The sequence below is a fragment of the Lepisma saccharinum genome, chromosome 14, assembly GCF_977018435.1.
Source record: "Lepisma saccharinum chromosome 14, izLepSacc3.1, whole genome shotgun sequence".
NCBI classification, from domain to species: domain Eukaryota; kingdom Metazoa; phylum Arthropoda; class Insecta; order Zygentoma; family Lepismatidae; genus Lepisma; species Lepisma saccharinum.
The window spans coordinates 22,077,544-22,096,029 of NC_139242.1; the positions used below are offsets into that span (position 1 = coordinate 22,077,544).

The following is an 18,486-nucleotide window of genomic DNA, read 5'->3' on the forward strand; positions in this document are numbered from 1 at the left end:
AAAACCAGAAAGAAAAAAACTGTTAAGACCGTACTCTTCTAATGCATGTGATTCACTAACTACCAGACCTCAACTGAGTATCCGAAGGGAAGCAATACTATGAACTATTTTTAAAAACATGTTTATGGTGCCGCATATTGTTGCGAATTATTAAAATGTTCAAAAACTTCCAGTAGCCCTTCAGAGCAGCCGCCTGCTGCATTCTGAAGCAGTGAATGAAAAACGAAACACCGACAATTTAATACGTAAAAGTGAGAATGTATCTTATAAGGGATTGTTGATCTTAGAGGGCAGGTTCCGCGCGACTGTTGACAGTTGATTGAAGCAGCAAGCAAAATAAAAACGAAACAAAAGGAACGATGTTTTGGCATTTTTTCCTCTTACATATCTCCAAAGTGTTTCAGTCGGAACTTTGCATAGCAACAAATATGCGCAAGAACAAGTACAAGTTTACCCCAAAGGATGCATTTAGTAAATAAAATCCGGCTATGTTCTGCCTTCATGTTGCCCCGGCATCCGTGAAACAACAGAGGGTACAACCGTACCATCGTACCCCCCCCCCCCCTTCTGGAGCTGCCGGTGCATCCACTTATCCACTGGATGACATCCTCACATCCAGCACATACATTTTTTTTTTTTAATATGAATTTCAAGGTTTAAAAAAGTGTGTTATGCAGAGTATAGAGCTTATACAAATGTTCACAAGTGGATTTCTCCATTTGTCTCACAGCCCAGGCAATGCCATAATCACACGACTATTTGACATAAGAATAATGAGATTTATACAAAATAAAAACAAAATTTTCTCACCAGCAAAAATGCAGCCTGCTGACCACATGTCTATTGAAGTAGTATACAACTTGGCCCCAAATAGAACATCAGGAGGGCGATACCACAATGTCACTACTTCTGCAGAATAACATTTGACTGGGATACCAAAGGCTCTTGCTAATCCAAAATCAGCCAACTTCAGCTCACCATTCTAAACAATTACAAGACTTACGTTAAACATAAGATTGAACAAGCATAAAAGTTTTATGTCACATTGTCTTAGGTTTACTTACGAATTTTTCATCAGGCTAAATAGTTTTAAAATTACTTTTTTAGAAAAACCTGTCAAGTTAACAAATTAAAAAATATATTATATATTATATGTCTCCTAATGAAATGAACATATGCCTTTGTATAATAGTACTGAAATAACACACAGCTGTTTCAAAGCAGACACGTAATGTTTGTCAAAACATGAAAAGATCCCAACATGGGTCTGACAGCGGATTATAATTTGAAAATTTATAGTTACTTCAGTAAAAATATACTTACTGACATGACCTTACCTTATTAATGAGAAGATTTTGTGGCTTCAGATCTCTGTGTAAGACATTATGACTGTGACAGAATGCCAAGCCTCTAAGCAACTGATACCTGTGGAAATGGATGAAAATAGTTATACAATTTCATTTTGTGACCTAGCTGACTGAACATGTATTTGTGATATTTTGGTACAAATTTGCTATTTGTTATGCATTAATAATAGTAGAATGCAAGATATACTGCCTTCTGTAGTTTTTTTTTTCTAAATAATAAATGAAGTTGCAATGGAATTAGTAAAACTTTCATATTGATATGTACCTACTTAGGAAACTGAAAGTGAAGAGAGGAAAATAAATATGGCATTTGATGAACATTAAGAATATGATTTTATATGCAGTTTTTCTTTTAATAAATGGATTAAGTCACTCAATTTCATTATAAAAGTTAGTAACAGCATTTACATTTTGAACATTAAAATGACATTCTTGACTTGAAACAGATATTCGTTTAAAACGTAGATATTTTGAACCTGCAGGCCAGTGATTCCCAACCAGGGTGCTGCTGCAACCTAGGATACTGTGAGATCGGCCTAGGGGTGCCACGAGGGATGAACGAAAAAAAATATTATTAGGAAGTTCACCAAGAAAGAGGCGTTGGTAGCTATTTCTTGGCTTGTACTGACAGACGAGTATCCTAACCTAGTTAAGAAAACAATGAACGTACTTTTGCCCTTTTCAACTTCATATTTGTGCGAGAAACCTCTGCTGTGGCGACAATAAAATCCAAACCAAGAAATAGACTGCATAACCTTGAGGACGATATGAGTGTTTCGCTGTCAACCGTAAGGCCTGATATCAAATATTTGTGCTCTAAGCCTCAATTGCAAGTCTCACATTAATAAAATAAAACACATTTGAGTGATTTTCAATGTAGTAAACTGTATTCTATTCTGCTGTTTGTTCCTTATATTATCTTTCAATAAATTAATAATATTAGTAATGGAGTAGGTATTAATTTGACAATAAATTTAACTTGCTCCTGATAACATATTCCACTTCGATTTAAGATTAACTTTTTTTTTAAAATTCCAACAAGGGTGCCTCAAGTTTTTACTCTCGTTCCTAAGGGTGCTGCGAACATAAAAAGGTTGGGAATCCCTGATGTAGACAAACAGAAACTCACATAAAGGATTTCACCACATCTGGGTCAATTTCACCATTCAAGCTATCAAAGTACTTTTTCAAGTCCTGGTCACAGTGCTCGAACACCAAAGTAAGTTTCTTGTCACTATGAAGAACATCATACAGGCGAACTATATTCTTATGTTTCAGCTCTTTCAACAAGCATATTTCTCGCAATGCTGAAGAAGGAACTCCCTGCAAAAGATATATAGATAAACTGTACATTATTTCAATTAAAAAAAGTAATAAGGAAATTCAATAACAAATGGAAGGGGGTGAGGGACATGAAAAAGGGAAGAGCGTGTATAATTTTGAGATGTAGTACATATGCAATTGTGGTTAATAACAATGTACTGAATATTATTTACTAACTAATATCCTGTTCATATGACAACTAGATTCAATTCAAAAGGTGCATGATACACAAGCAGAAATTTTTGCAGCACATTCTATTAGTTCTTAAATGATTTATCCCCCATTGTACTACATAAAATATTTACTTACTTCATCATCATCATCAAGACGCACTCTTTTTAAAGCAACAATTTCATGCGATTCTCTGTTCTTGGCCTTGAAGACTGTGCCATAAGTACCTGCAATGAGAAGGCCACAATATCAGGAGAGCAAAATTACAAAATATTTTACACTTGTAGCATATTTATAAATATGGTACATAATAATTCCTTTATTTGTGGGTGAGATTCAGCTACAGGCTGCTCTACTGTCTAACCTTGTCAATAGTTACACAGTTAAGAGTATACATAGATAATTACGGATGTTTGATGTTACAAAGCAACGCATTACCAATATGCCATCGGGAGGTCACTTTCTATAAATAGTTCTGTTAATTAACTCTATATTTCTGTTGACCCATGATTTATTGTTCCATGCCAGTGAAATTAACTTATGACAAGTGAATTGATGTTCAAGAACTTAATGCAAATAAACTTTTTTTGTGGGTGAGTAACTTCAGGTTGGGAAATTCCCCGACATTTCCAGGACAATTTTTGCATTTTCCCCTGACAATTTTAACTAAATTCATGTACTTGTACATGGAAATAATAAACTCATACAGCTACCATATATAGATTGTTCTCATATATTAGCTTACAAGAAATGGACTTAATTTCTCTATGATTTATATTCAAACTGGCAAAGAGTGAATTTGGAAAATTATTGCATTCATAATATGAGGAGTGATTTTTTCATGTGGAAGCAAGTTTAAATAAAATATTTGATTATTTTTAGAGTTACGATTAAATGAGATTAGAGTGATTTGGTTGGTTTAAGGAAGACTTTTTGATATTTCTCAATCTACTTAGCCTTTCTTGTTATTACATATATGTTCATATTTCGACTGATTTGAAGATTTCTAAGCTTCTGTTATTCTAACCTTCGCTTCTAAGAACCAGGACTGCATACTAAATTTTCAAAGCATTAATGCTTGTATCCTGCTTCTCTTTCCTATATAAAGCAAACAAAGAACTTAACCCTTGTACACGTAAGCAAGATATGGCCATGGTGAATTGGTGACTTGTTTGATGCACGTATGGCAACATAGCACACCCAAAACCAGTGATCAGAATCAGTGCCGGATCTACAAATCTTGGGCCCTCCCGGAAAATGTTACCAAAGGCCCTCACCCTCTACCTACCTACCTTCAAACACACACACATGTATACGTGTATATTTATAATCTGTGTGTGTGTGTGTGTGAAATTCTTCATAGTATGTTGACAAAGCCACATACAAGGGCCTACAAGGTGATTCAAAAGTCCCTTAACACCCCCTTTAAAAAGTAAAGGAGTTAGGCTGGGTACAATTGGTCATGATAGAAACAGGTTAGGCTATTGGGAACCACATTGGTATATGCCAAGCAAACGTCCGCCATATTGAATTCAACTCAAAATTTTTACAATGGAAGGAGGTGGTGTTCATAGATGTCAACTTCTTCGGATTTTGGGGGCCGGGTAAAGTTGAGTAAAGCATAAATACTTATTTGTTTTATGTTTTCGGGGACCTAATACACTTGAGTTAACATTTGAAAAATTGTAATTACAATAACTAGCTTTGACAACAAAACATATATCAGGGTAGCCTCCATCTAACTTTATTAGCTGAACAAAAAATTCACTGTACTACTGTGATTATGTAATAACATAATACTTTACATGTTAACTTTGGACTGAGAATTTGAGTATCATATTCGGTTTTAATACGTATTCCTACAATCCTTTATAGGAGTTCAATATCTTCACACATATTCATATGCAAAAAAGGAAATCTCAAGATAAAATTTCCATCCAGGCGAGGTCGATTGTTGGCACCGCAACTGTCCACTCTGTCATAATATACCATTCATAATAACCAAGCTTTTTCCTTCATTCATTATCGGTTTGAAAAAGAAAATACTGAAATAGTAAACGCACAAGCACAAAAAAAAATAAAATGAGTGATTGATTCTGTGCATTTCAGAGCAGAATGTTGCGTAATTTCCCACCTGTTCTGTGCAAAAGTTATGTAATATGTTGAAAGCTATACATTGGGCCCCTATAGGGGAGGGGGCAAACGAGAACTGAAGGGGCCAGGGCCCCCTGACCCAGCCGGTTTCGGTGCCCGTGGTGATGTGATATATATATGTGACACTGTTTTCTCACACCTGGAAAATGATACATTTGTTACAATCATGCAGTTGTAACTTTTTCCTGATTAAAGATAGTGTGAAGGAACCTTCACCACTGCATTTCTCGTGAAATTCTAGTCTGAAAATATGTTGGAATTTATCATATGTATCAAAATTAACTATAATGTGTTGTGCAAAAGGAAAATAACATAAAAATGTGATATTTATCAATGTTATCTTCTTAGCTCTTAAACGGAATTTTAGTTGCTTGTTCGAACCTTGAAGATAGCCTGGGGTTGTTTCTATGGTATAAATGAGAAGCAGATGGATCGATGCTTTACATAAGTTTTTCTGTTGGGGACAGTGGAAATTTTGTCACCTTGTAATCGAAGTTCCGGTCACGAATATCTCTTATAACAGCTGGGAATGGTTGAAGATCTCCACACCACTAGGTAGGATTCTGAGAGGGAGACTGCAAGTCTGGGGATAGACCAAGGGCTTCGAGGGCCATCGTGCCATGGGTTGGGTTGTAATCAAAGTGCCCCAGGTTCGATACCCGGCGGAAGCACATAGTGGTTCGGATTCAGTCTCAATTAGCTTATCTGTGCATAAAGCTGACTCAAAAAAAAAAACCTATGAAAATCACCTAGTTGGGAGGATGGGATCATCCTGCTCCTCCATTCCCAACACTGCTCATCATCATTCATCATTCTTCCTCATTCTCACAATTAGCCAAAAGTGGCAGAAAGCAACTCCAGAAAAGAGAATTGCTAAATAAACCATTCATCCTCATTGTCATAATTAGCGAAAGTTACAGAAAAGCAACATAAAAATAGCATAAATACATAAATTTGGAAACTGTATATTTACTAAAGAAAATTGTCGTTTCTGCAGGAAAGTCAATAACTCATATGTACTTTTTACAATATCATAAAATATATTGAGGAAACTGATGTGTAAACCCAAGTGTACTAAACGTACTATAATTTTAAAATTTGTGAACAAATATTATTAAAATAATTGTAATTTCAGAAAGTGTATATCTATCATTCTTGTAACAATAATTTCTTGCTGGTGAGATCCTATGTACTAACAATGATCAATGCTGTTAACGTACTGAGCCATTGATTGCTAGCACTATTGTTTGTCATTATAGTGGAAAATGGATCAATCGATTTTGCTCTGCAAGTTGTTTTATACAGGAATTAATGACATTTTGCTGTCTTTTACACCATGGATATCCACAGGATTTGTTCGGGGGATGACACAAGGCATGTCTCTCCCCAAAATAGTGATGCAGCTGAAAACAAAAGTAGCTGTCAGCTGGAATATATTCATATATGTCAGTTAGTTATCTGGATATTAGAATTATTCAGATACTAATGAAATAAATTACGTGAATATTTATAACCTGCGATATCAAGATATTTATAATCTAGATCAGCGGTTCTTGAACTTTCCTAGACCACGGACCCCCTTCAGAGATCACTCACTCTCACAGACCCCCAAGAATTAACTCAAAGTTTAAAGCACGGAATTTGCATTATACATATTTATTTCTAGTGTATCATCACTTAAGGAAAGGAAAATTAAATGAACACATACATTTTATTTTTATTTGCATTTTATTGTAATGTTAATTGTATGTAGCAATTATATTCAATTAATCAAAAGTATATAAAATACAATTTTGTGTTAATAATGACAAGAGATGACACAATACTAGTTGTTAATCTTATTTCGTGTGAGAGAGATGATGCTGGATTTCACTGACAAGTCGTAATATATCGGGCTCAATGGTAGAAACTGGAATCCTAAGGTCTGATTCTACATTTTCCAAACAGTTTCTGTACTTTTTCTAAGATAGATAAGAGCAGCGAATTATTTTTCACATAAGTAGGTTGTTACGAAAGGCATTAATACTTTCATGGCCTTCTTTGATAGTCCAGGAAAATCATCCTGTAAGCAAGCCCAAAAGTTTGCAAGTGTCTTTTCTTTGAACTGCATTTTCAGAGCACCGTCCGTTGTTACCTCCATGAATTGGTCTTCTTCTGCTTCTGTAAACCCTTCTACTTCATGCACGCGAACTGAAAATGGATCCCTGGTCCAATTTTTGCTTGCATCAGGCACAGGAAAATATTCTCTGAACGATTACTGCAAGCGTTTCAAATATTGTGCAAAGAGTGACTTGTCGTTCTCCGACAACTCTTCTTCCGTGGAACGAAGAAAATTTGACATGTATGGAAAGGTCTCCTCATATTTTCCATTCAGTATACGCTAACTCCACAACTCCAACTATTTGATCCTTGCTTCGATCTTATCTTCAACTAAAAAGATGGTTACTTTTTTCTCCTTGAAGACTTAAGTTCAGATTATTTAAATGGATGAAGATATCTGATAAGTATGCTAACTTGACTAACCAGGAAAAATCATTCAAACGATCGCTGAGATGAAATTGCTTATCCAAGAGAAATATTCTTATGTCGTCTCTCAATTCCCAGAATCGAGACAAAACTTTACCTCGTGACAGCCAGCAAACTTCACAGTGAAACAAAAGTTGATGATATTCACTGTCCATTTCTTTGCAGAGCTGCTCAAAAAGTCTTGATTTCAGTGACTTGCTTTTGATGAAATTGACAATTTTCACATTCATTTAATGTCTGTTGAAGCTCTTCTGGTATCTTCTTGGCCACTAGTGCATCCTTGTGTAAGCAGCAATGTAACCATGTCCCCACAGGGTGATTTCTTTTATTCATGCTGCAAGTCCAGTAAGCCTTCCCGACATTGCTCATGCTCCATCTGTGCTAACTCCAACGCATTTCAACCAGTCCATATTACGAGATATTATAAACGCATTTAAGCTGGCAAATACTTCTTCAGCTGTAGTGCGAAGAGTAAGTCCTCCTAAACACTTTTGAGATGTTCATACCAAAGGCGAAGCAATCTGAGCCAAACAATCAACTGTCCCCTCACAAGCACCATCCCAGGCAGTTCTCAGCCAAAACATGTGTGCTGTTGCTGTGGGCACTGGCGATGCTTAGTCATGTTTATGTTTTTGGCTTATCTACTTAAATTTCTTTTACCTCAGTAAATAGACACCGTAAATTTGTATAATTTTCGTTCTCATAATCCATTCTTAGCATTAAAGAGTAAATGCTCGTCTTAGTATTTTTCCGAACCTTTTTGGAACACTGGGAGGATTTTGCGGACCCCCTGAGAGGGACCCGCGGACCACAGTTGAAGAACCGCTGATCTACAGTATCTGTATTTCAATGTATTTACGAACCTACTGCAAAAGTAAGCATCATTGCAGATTTTTTTTCTTACACTTTTGCCACATTCATAATTTACTTCAAAATACTGAGAAGAAATGTAGTTGTAGTGAAAATTTCGATACAACCACAGGAATTTTGTAGCTTTGCTACAGCCACAAAAAATGGTTACAAGTAGTGTGCTACTTCCGACCACTGCCCAAAACACAAAAATCCCTTAAATCCAGGGTTGGCAAAATTTGAGTATTTTTAAAAGAAACAATTAAAAGTGTTTTAAATAGCATTTTAATCAACAACAATAAACAAGTTTTAAACAAATAAAATGTTTAAACATAATGCCAAAAAAAACTATTTTTTAAGATTGATTATATCTTTAAGTCCACTTTATTCACAGAAAGGCTAATCGGGAGTTTAAAGTGTGATCCAAATCACTTGTACCTCCACTGGGTATCAAACCTGGTACCCCTTTTATTACAAGGCAATGATGTTACCAACATCGGGGAGGCCTCATTTTCTAAGAATACTTATTAATAAAGAATCTGTTAATCAATGCGACAACTGGATATGTTCATTGGCAAAGTAGGGGTGATGGCACTTTGGTCAGGAAGCAGGTTCTGTGAAAATGGTCTGCTGTGGAAACAACAATGTAGTTTCAAATGTAGTAACATCACCGCCAAAATAGGTAGAGATGTTTACGAATGGTTTGGTGAGTGTTCTACCTGCTTCCCCTCTCGCATTTGGAATCGTACTTCCCAGCTAGTTTCGTTTCCCTTGAGTGCACTGTACTCTGTTTTCCGAAATACGACATTTTATCGTGAATGCAACAAATTACTGACATTAACAACTACATGCAATATGTTTTGTGCAGAACAAAACTGTTTCATCCATATACTATTCCATTTTAAAAATGTTTTAAACACTTGTAAAAAAAAAAAGATAGCCAGGTGTTTTAAACATGGTTCTGGATATTCATTACAATATGTTTCTTTGTTAAGTGGATATACGTTTTCAGCCATTGAACGGAATCTGTGCAAAGTAAAGACAATTACATTGGCTGAATGAAAAGACAAAGTAACAAAACACGTAAATAAGCACAGACTATCCAATATAAAGTATTAAAATGTGTTTTAAACAAGTCTTTAAAATGATTAAAACACTGTATTAAAAGTTTTGAACATGCCAACCCTGATTAAAACTGCAGAACTATATATTCTGAAAGTGAAGCAATGGAAACATACAAACCAAAATGTCATATTTCCTTATATTATCAATGGGACTTCTTCAATACAAACATTCACAGTATATTCGAGTATCGTGAAACTGACAAGAAGTTACCATTATTGCTGGCGAAAAATTAAAAAATTAATGCAAGCAATTTAGGGAAGGTGAGTCTACTGCATTGTACAGGCATCGGATTTAGCTAATCAAATATTAAAACAGAAACATAATGTTACAGCATCCATAAGTTTATATACGAGGAGCATCCAGAAAGTTAGTTCTGATGGTCATAGTGGTTGAAGCACAACACACGTATGCAAATAGGAAGAGGTGGTGTGTCGCTGTAATTGGGTGTAGTTGCAGTGCTGTGAATGGAGTCGATTTATAAGAGCACTAGGAGAAAGATGGCAGCTCTCATACAGTCTCCTGCCTACAGAGGTATGTCTGCATGCTCATAAGTGGACGCCAGCAGAGACATACCGACAACAGTATGAGGTGTAAGGACTGGACGTCATAAGAGACTGTATGGCAAGGCGATTGTGCAGACAATTCACGGAAGGCTGACCCACCATGCTCAGCTGAGTTCATGCACGCTTTTCTGCATCATTTCAAGTGTTAGCCCCATCCTCACGTGTACAGACTTCCATCTCTTCCTTCAGCTGAAGTTGTTTCTGGCAGGACATATATTTCGACAGCGATGCTGTTGCACAGAAAGTTCCACTTTTTGGGAGGAGACACATAACATGGGCATACAAAATTTAGTGCCATGCTACAAAAAATATCTGAGCAACGGTGGTCAATATGTCGAAAAGTAAGTTATGGGTCACTGTAACTAATACAATAAATGTCAATTACCACTGATGCCCTCTTTTAAGTTATGGTTAATTGGAATTTACTCTCTGGATGCCCATCATATAAAGTAGTCTCCTAATAAATTCAATAAAAATAGACAAAAGTTTAAAATTCAGTAGAGGTGACAGAGGAACATTGATTACTGAGGAAAGTGATACGTTTTTAGGACTGAATGATTGAAGTAATTGCTATACTCTGTCCCATCTATCTCTGGAGCAAGCAAAATAACAACAAGTCTCTGCACAAGTAGTGATGTGAGATGGCTCCAGCAATGAACATGTGAGAGGGAATGGCACTGCGTGGAGGAGGGGGGAGGGAAAGCATAGCATATGCACTTACCAACCTTTGCAGGCTTTGCTCTGCCCACTCAAGCGCCCCCTGCCTTCTCTGCCACTATGCACGACCTTGCTCAAGATAGCCGGGAAAGAGTATAGTATATTAAAATATTTAACTACTTATTATTATTTTGTTCCATAACATTGTACATTAATGTACAAGAGCGTCACGCATTAATTTTTTGTTGGATGACGTAATGAGGCATTTTGTCGCAATTCGACATTAGTTGGATGGCGGTATCAGACTAAAATCGCATTCATCAATGGAGCCTAATAATGTTTGTTCGATAAAATGTGGTACCATGACATTCAAAAAAAAATCAGGTTGCATAAAGCCCCCATTTGGGCTCTGTGGTCACATCACCCACACTCGATTTCAAGCACATTACAAATATTTTCGTCCAAAATGAAGTTTCTTCTAAGAATGGGAGTTTCAAACTAGGGCGGATGGTAATTTTTAGAGTTCTACGTGCTATGAAACTTACATTTTTATAACATTAAAATTCCTTACCTACGTAACGTTAATACAGTTTTTCAGGGCTTCCATCATGGATTCATGTCACAGGTGTTCAACCCGCTATTCGTTCAGTGCCTGGTCTTGGGATAACGAGGTAAGTTACCTTCTGAGGTTTAATATTTTGGTACCTTCCTAATATTTCAGTGCGGAAAATGTGTCGGGCAGGTGGCTCTGGGCAGTTTCTAACATGCCTTCCAAAGGGAATATAGGGCCTCGCCGATGGCGCAGTGGTAGCGTCGTCGCCTTGTAATCAAGGGGTCCCGGATTCAATACCCGGTGGAGGCACATAGTGGTTCGGATTCCACTTTAAACTGTAGGTCCAGTCCCGATTAGCCTTACTGTGCATAAAGTGGACTTAAAGCACTAAATCAACCAAAGGGACTATATAGAGAAAAGCGGGGACGCAGTAGCAGTAGGTTAATTACCCCAAAGGCGAAGCCTGGAATCAGCGGGAAATTTGGACATTTCTTGGGGTATAGCCCTGAAAAACTGACTTTTACATACATCTATCGGTACGGGTGCTACGAAACTAACATGGCCACAAGTAGACTTCCACCTCGCAACTTTAAACGGCTCTAGTCGTAAATACTTCTTTCCACGCTCCAGAATTTTGTTCTTCACAATTTGCAACACAATCTTCATAAAGAAACAAAAAATTCCTTACGAAATCCAGGGTGGGTGATGTGACCATGGACCCCTCATTTGATTCCATTTTCTTTCAGAATGTCCGACAGGGGCCATAGCCCCCTCCTCCTCTGGTTGACAGTGACCACATTGGTAAATATGCGATATCGCCCGGACGGATTTCTTCAAATTTACAGGAGAAAGTACTTACTGAAATGAGTTTCTTTAGCATTCTGGACGTTCTTGGAGGTATTTTCTTTCACGGAAAGTAAAAACTTCATAGTTTAATGCTGCCGAACAAGAATTAATCACTTTTTACGTAAGAAATTGGCATTGCCTGCCACATTATGCCATTGTTTCCATTGTGTGCATGCAGATGGCGAGAGCGTTGAAAGTCACGCGATCTCTGCAGTGTTTCCAAACGTGCCTTCTTTTTACGAAAATTTCTATTTTTGGTAAAAATTTACTATCCTTCGGACCCCTCTATTTTTTTGGTTTCGTCAATTTTTCACATTCATACTTACGTATCTGCTTCGCGGAACATTCCTGAAGGTGTATTAACGTTGTTTTGATGAAAATAAGAGCAATTTTTCACATTACCAGAACGTCTTTCTGGTAGGTGTTTTTCCTTGCCCGAGACAAAATATCGCGAGTGCACCTTCCTACATAATTGCGCGTCCGGCTTCTCTTTTGCCAAATTTTTGACATTCGAACTTACGTATCTGCTTCGCGGAACATTCCTGAACGTGTATTGACGTTGTTTTGATGAAAGTAAGAGCAATTTTTCACATTACGACTACTTCTTCCTCCTACCTTTCCGTTTGCCTCACACAATATATGGCGCGGACACCTTCGTAAATAATAACGCGTAGGAATGACGCATCGCCCTTCTTTTTTCTCGATTTTCAATTGTTATGCAGTGTTTCAACCTTCGGAACCCAAGAAATGCCCGTCGACAAACTTAATCAGATCTATTTACGAATATTTTTTTCGAAACCAATTTTTAACTATTGAAACCTTTGCGTGGCCCTACTAACCTATCCACGCGCCAATGGTTCGTGGGGCTAGCGGCAATGGTTCGTGGCGCTATCTTTTTCACTATTGAAACCTTTGCGTGGCCCTACTAACCTATCCACATGCCAATGGTTCGTGGGGCTAGCGCCAATGGTTCGTGGGGCTAGCGCCAATGGTTCGTGGGGCTATCTTTTTCACTATTGAAACCTTTGCGTGGCCCTACTAACCTATCCACGCGCCAATGGTTCGTGGGGCTAGCGCCAATGGTTCGTGGGGCTATCTTTTTCACTATTGAAACCTTTGCGTGGCCCTACTAACCTATCCACGCGCCAATGGTTCGTGGGGCTAGCGCCAATGGTTCGTGGGGCTATCTTTTTCACTATTGAAACCTTTGCGTGGCCCTACTAACCTATCCACGTGCCAATGGTTCGTGGGGCTAGCGCCAATGGTTCATGGGGCTAGCGCCAATGGTTCGTGGGGCTATCTTTTTCACTATTGAAACCTTTGCGTGGCCCTACTAACCTATCCACGCGCCAATGGTTCGTGGGGCTATCTTTTTCACTATTGAAACCTTTGCGTGGCCCTACTAACCTATCCACGTGCCAATGGTTCGTGGGGCTAGCGCCAATGGTTCATGGGGCTAGCGCCAATGGTTCGTGGGGCTATCTTTTTCACTATTGAAACCTTTGCGTGGCCCTACTAACCTATCCACGTGCCAATGGTTCGTGGGGCTATCTTTTTCACTATTGAAACCTTTGCGTGGCCCTACTAACCTATCCACGCGCCAATGGTTCGTGGGGCTAGCGCCAATGGTTCGTGGGGCTAGCGCCAATGGTTCGTGGGGCTATCTTTTTCACTATTGAAACCTTTGCGTGGCCCTACTAACCTATCCACGCGCCAATGGTTCGTGGGGCTAGCGCCAATGGTTCGTGAGGCTAGCGTCAATACTACACACTCATTTCCAACCTCTAGATCCTCATAATAACACACGAAATTTTAATCGAAACATATATTCCTTCTTACCTTCCCATTACAAACATTTTCATGAAAACTCCAAAAGTTCTGCACTTAAATGTACTCCATTTTACCGGCCTGTATGAAAAATTCATGGACTCGACTATCCATTGGAAAATTTCTCTTGAACAGGTACTCCGATAAGTAGCCTGTGAAATGGTACTTCTTCCGTCCAAAAATTGGAATGCTATGCCGAACATCACGCCACACTCTCTCTATGTTCTGGGAGTGAACTGAAACTTCGTCCCCCATCATTCGTCGCACATTTTCCTCATGAACACTTCCACTTGCAGCGGTATCAACAAACTCTACACTGTGGTTAACTCTAAGGTGTCTGTAACCTGCTCCCTGTAAGTTGATATATGCTTTCCAACAGTCTGACACTATAGTTGTTCCAGGAAGAACAAATCTACGAATAACTTCCAGGAGGGTTTCTTCGTTCCGGTTTTCCACAGGAACCATGAAAAATCGTTTAGAATTTCCCCTCTCAATCCCTCCAAACACCCACTGCCCAATAATCGGACGTGCCCTCCTATTTACACATCTCTTCGTCTTCCCAAACTTTGCTTCATCCACTTCTACAATTACTCCCTCACCTCCTATTTCTCCAGAATTTGCAATTACCCATTTCTCACACACTTGTCTACAATGATTTGACCAGTCAACAATTGTCCGTGAACTAAGGCCAATCTGAAACTTTATAATCTCTTGTCTTGGGTATGGCAGACACAGCCACATATTACAAAAGTATATGATTTTCTCCACAGAAAGCTTAGTTTGTCCTATGAACGTACCCAATCTCGCTGATTCTTGAAATCTACACGGAACTTTTTTAAACCGTAACTTGCCACGTCCCTGCACTCTCTTTGAACACGCATATACCCACATCCCATTCTTTCTAACGAGTAGCTTACATTCACTGCCACATTTTGGACATTCCTTTCCTCTCTTCACTACCCCGTGTTCAACCAAAAACTGCACATGGTTCTCCACGCCCGGAACAAACTTGACCACACACCCACCACACGCCATCCTTCTACCTCACGTTCCAACGTTCTAACTCTCGTCGCAAACGCAGACAGTTCGAAACACTGGATACCAACAAAACACAATCACGACGCGTCACGACGGTGTACGAAGGTGATGGTGTACGAACGTGATGGTGTAGCAAGATGTACGCGCCAACCGCTATCTCCGTCGGAGAATTAATTTTCAACAAACAACATGAATTTCATCTATGAAACATTCCCACATCACACAAAACACATTCCGGATGTTCAACAATGCTACAGGAACTAATTACGGTAAGTAGATTCTTCTGTAAAAATAAATAAATGTGTCCGAAGGATAGTAAATTAGTACCCTATTTTTAACTATGTTCACCACACTTTCTTTTTTCGATGAATTTAGGGGTAAAATGAGTGCTAATTGAACCTAACCTAACAGGCCTAACCTAACCTTGTGTGAATGGTTTGTGGGGCTATACGTGGAAGGTTTTTGGGGCTAACGTCAATGGTTTGTAAGGCTACCCATGGATGGATTTTGGGGCTACCCGTGGATGGTTTTTGGGGCTAACGTGCATGGTTTGTGGAGGTAAACATGAAAAAAAAATCGAAATAGTACATAATTTTCATTCATGAAGGTTTGAAACACTGCTTGCGCACTGAAAATCGACAAAACACAAGCTAATGCGTCATGACGCGCGATGATCCATTACGAGTGCACGCCATATTGTCTATTACAGAAGCGGAACAAGTAAGACAAATAATCAATCGTAATATGAAAAGTTGACAGTATTTTATGGAAAATGGCATAACTTCACCTTAAAGAATGTTCCGCAAGGCAAAATAGGTAAGAACCAATGGTAAAATTAAGGAAATAAATGAGTGAAAGGTGTCCGGGCGTTATCGCATATTTACATTATTACTCCCATACATACATGAAAAATTATAATTCAATACATTTTAAAATGTGATATCTAGAGGTTCATCAAATAGGCCAGTCCTGCCTGGTAGGTTCATTGCATCGCATTTACAGTTCAAAGTAACATTTGTTGATAAAGACAAAATTCCCTGACTTCTACCGGTTTTCTAGCTCTGTCACCCACCATCCTGTAACTTTCTGTGCTTCTTACTAACTGGGGATGATATAGTTGCAATCCACATGTATAACTTGCTTACACTTATATTACCACATGACATTGTTTGAGTTGGATGGCTAGCAACATTCTTGATTAAGAATAACAGATACACAAACATACCTTCTCCGATTTTTTCTAGTTTCTCATATTTCTGCATGATAATTTATACTTTAAACCTCAACGCACATGCACAAGCAATTCCTTTTAACTATTGAAAAACTGGGTCATTGTTGCTACAGTCTATAGTATCGAGTTGTAAAAAAGAATATACAATCCCTTCCAATCATACATGTCCGTCGATCCTTCAACCACTACCACTCGCGTGTACAGGTTACGCCAAGCACTAGCTTTTATCATAAACCGTCAAGAAAATACTATAGGTGCAATTGCCATATGAAAATACTTCTATCTGTTTGTATAATTAAATTATTGGCATAAAAGCAGATACGGCATATTATGTACCATACTCGGCTCCATAATCTTAAGACGACAAAACGGGGTCTACCTTATCGCACAAAACTTGATCAATCTTGCGTACTGACGTCATGTTATAATACTTTTAATTTTAGGCAAAATGCCTAAGTTGTTAGGTTAGGGAAGCTAGGTTTAGTTCTCTTACCATAAATAAAATATTTCAGTGTATTTTATTTTTGCTAATAGAACCAAACCTAACAGATCTACCCTAACAACGTATAGATTCTTCGTCTGACGTCAGAACGCAAGATTGCTCAAGTGTTGTGTAATAAGGGAGATGCAACAAAACACTACACTGAAACAAATGACAAACGCTTATTTAGAGGTGCGAAGGGGTAGCATGTATTTTTTTAAAAAGTAAGTTTTTATTTATAATATTCTACAAGAAAGCCAGAAGAATAATTCGAAAAATTACATTTTGTATTACAATTATATTGAAATATATAAAACTTTATATCTCAGTCGTTACTGTTTAATCGGAATGTGTCGATGAACTCCACTGCACCTCCAAAATAAAGCCATATCTGAACAGCGTTGCCGTTGCTTAACACGAAAAACATGGCGCAGAGATTTCCGTCAAACCCAACGACAGTAGCGTCTGGTCCAGCACAAACGAGATACCCAAATCCCCCAGTACCTCCTCTACGTCAGTATGCAGGACCAAATTTTACGGTATGTAAAAATTACAGTAATAAATATACACACGTAACTCGGGCAAGTTGAAGCTACCGCTTGTTCTGCCTCATTCACTGTGCGTTCAGTGTTTCTTACCAAATTGTTCTTTCATAACCCTATGATTTTTATTCTGATGTTGTTAAGGAGGAAATTTCTGCGTATTTTGTGTTCTGTACTGTATATAACGTATCACTGCTGATGTATGATACTTAATTGTTAGTGTTTTTATTAGCAAGAGAGCGAAGAAAGCACTAGACCCTTGCAATTAGATGTTATGCACTTGCAGTGCGCATGCATTTCAGGGCAGCACCTCTGCAAGTGTCACGGTGATTAGACATGCCACAGACTTGCAACGAAAGAGGAATGGTAGGAAAGAAGGTAAGAAAATGCCCAAGGTTTCCTTTAACATATTGGATGAATTGCAAAGTGTGTGCATTTGAATATTTCCCGTATATGTGTATTTTCGCGAATATATCGTAGCCGCATAGCCTATGCAGATGTTGATGCAGTTGACTACAATAGTGCCGGTATCACAGTAGAACAGAATCAAATCAATATTTTTATTGCATCCAAGGGAGTGGTATTTTACAGAAGAATCCTCAAAATAATAATTTTACATTAACTGTAACTGCATCAACTTTGTATTACTTATCATTACTAACCACAGTATTTTATCTGCTATACGTTTTGTGATAATTAGATTATGCAAGTGATGTGCTTGAAATTTGCGCTGTTTGAATAGTTTTTTTTTATTAGTACATGTGTACACATGTGTGATAAAATTGGAAAAGTGGGAATACTAAGGCAATCAAATTTAACTGTCTGAAACTAGTCAAAACCTGAAAATAATAGCTTTGAAATCATGTATGACCATAATTGTAATGCTAAGATTACCGAACATTACATTACATTACACAATCAGAACTTGAGCCTATCTTATTTTGTAAAGAGAGAGAGAGTGCGTAATATTAATATAGCTATCCCAATTTTGACTAGGGTACATATGCATGGTAACAGTATGGTATAGTGAAAACACATTTCACTCGTTTATTTCCTAATTATTTACATTTGTACTTACCTGTTATGCATAGCGGAACATTTTTGAACGTGGGATTTTGCTTTTTTTTCACTGAAAAAAGCGTAATTTTTCACATTACAAGTATTTATTGTTCGTTGCTAATTCACTTTCGTTACACACAATATGGCGGGCAAATCTTGACTCACGTTGTCTAT

General features: G+C 37.9%; 2 protein-coding genes across 5 annotated transcripts in view; one reads left to right on the forward strand and one right to left on the reverse strand.

Annotated features, from left to right (window-relative positions):
- The window catches only part of Cdk5 (Cyclin-dependent kinase 5), a 33,358-nt gene extending 16,761 nt beyond the window's left edge, over positions 1-16,597 (reverse strand). The window contains exons 1-5 of the mRNA XM_083135233.1: positions 16,225-16,597; positions 3,000-3,088; positions 2,497-2,690; positions 1,338-1,425; positions 811-982 (exon numbers count right to left, since the gene is read on the reverse strand). Of these exons, the coding sequence (XP_082991359.1) occupies positions 811-982; positions 1,338-1,425; positions 2,497-2,690; positions 3,000-3,088; positions 16,225-16,261 (580 nt within the window). The 5' untranslated portion in view covers positions 16,262-16,597. The remainder of the gene's footprint in view (positions 1-810; positions 983-1,337; positions 1,426-2,496; positions 2,691-2,999; positions 3,089-16,224) is intronic.
- A 495-nt stretch (positions 16,598-17,092) lies between these two features.
- Bap60 (Brahma-associated protein 60) overlaps positions 17,093-18,486 on the forward strand; it is a 49,989-nt gene continuing 48,595 nt past the window's right edge. For 3 of the 4 annotated variants that reach the window (XM_083135234.1, XM_083135235.1, XM_083135236.1), the window contains exon 1: positions 17,093-17,250. In XM_083135234.1, the coding sequence (XP_082991360.1) occupies positions 17,137-17,250 (114 nt within the window). In that variant the 5' untranslated portion in view covers positions 17,093-17,136. Of the gene's footprint in view, positions 17,251-17,473; positions 17,632-18,486 lie in introns of those variants that run through there. The other variant, XM_083135237.1, reaches the window with a different exon arrangement.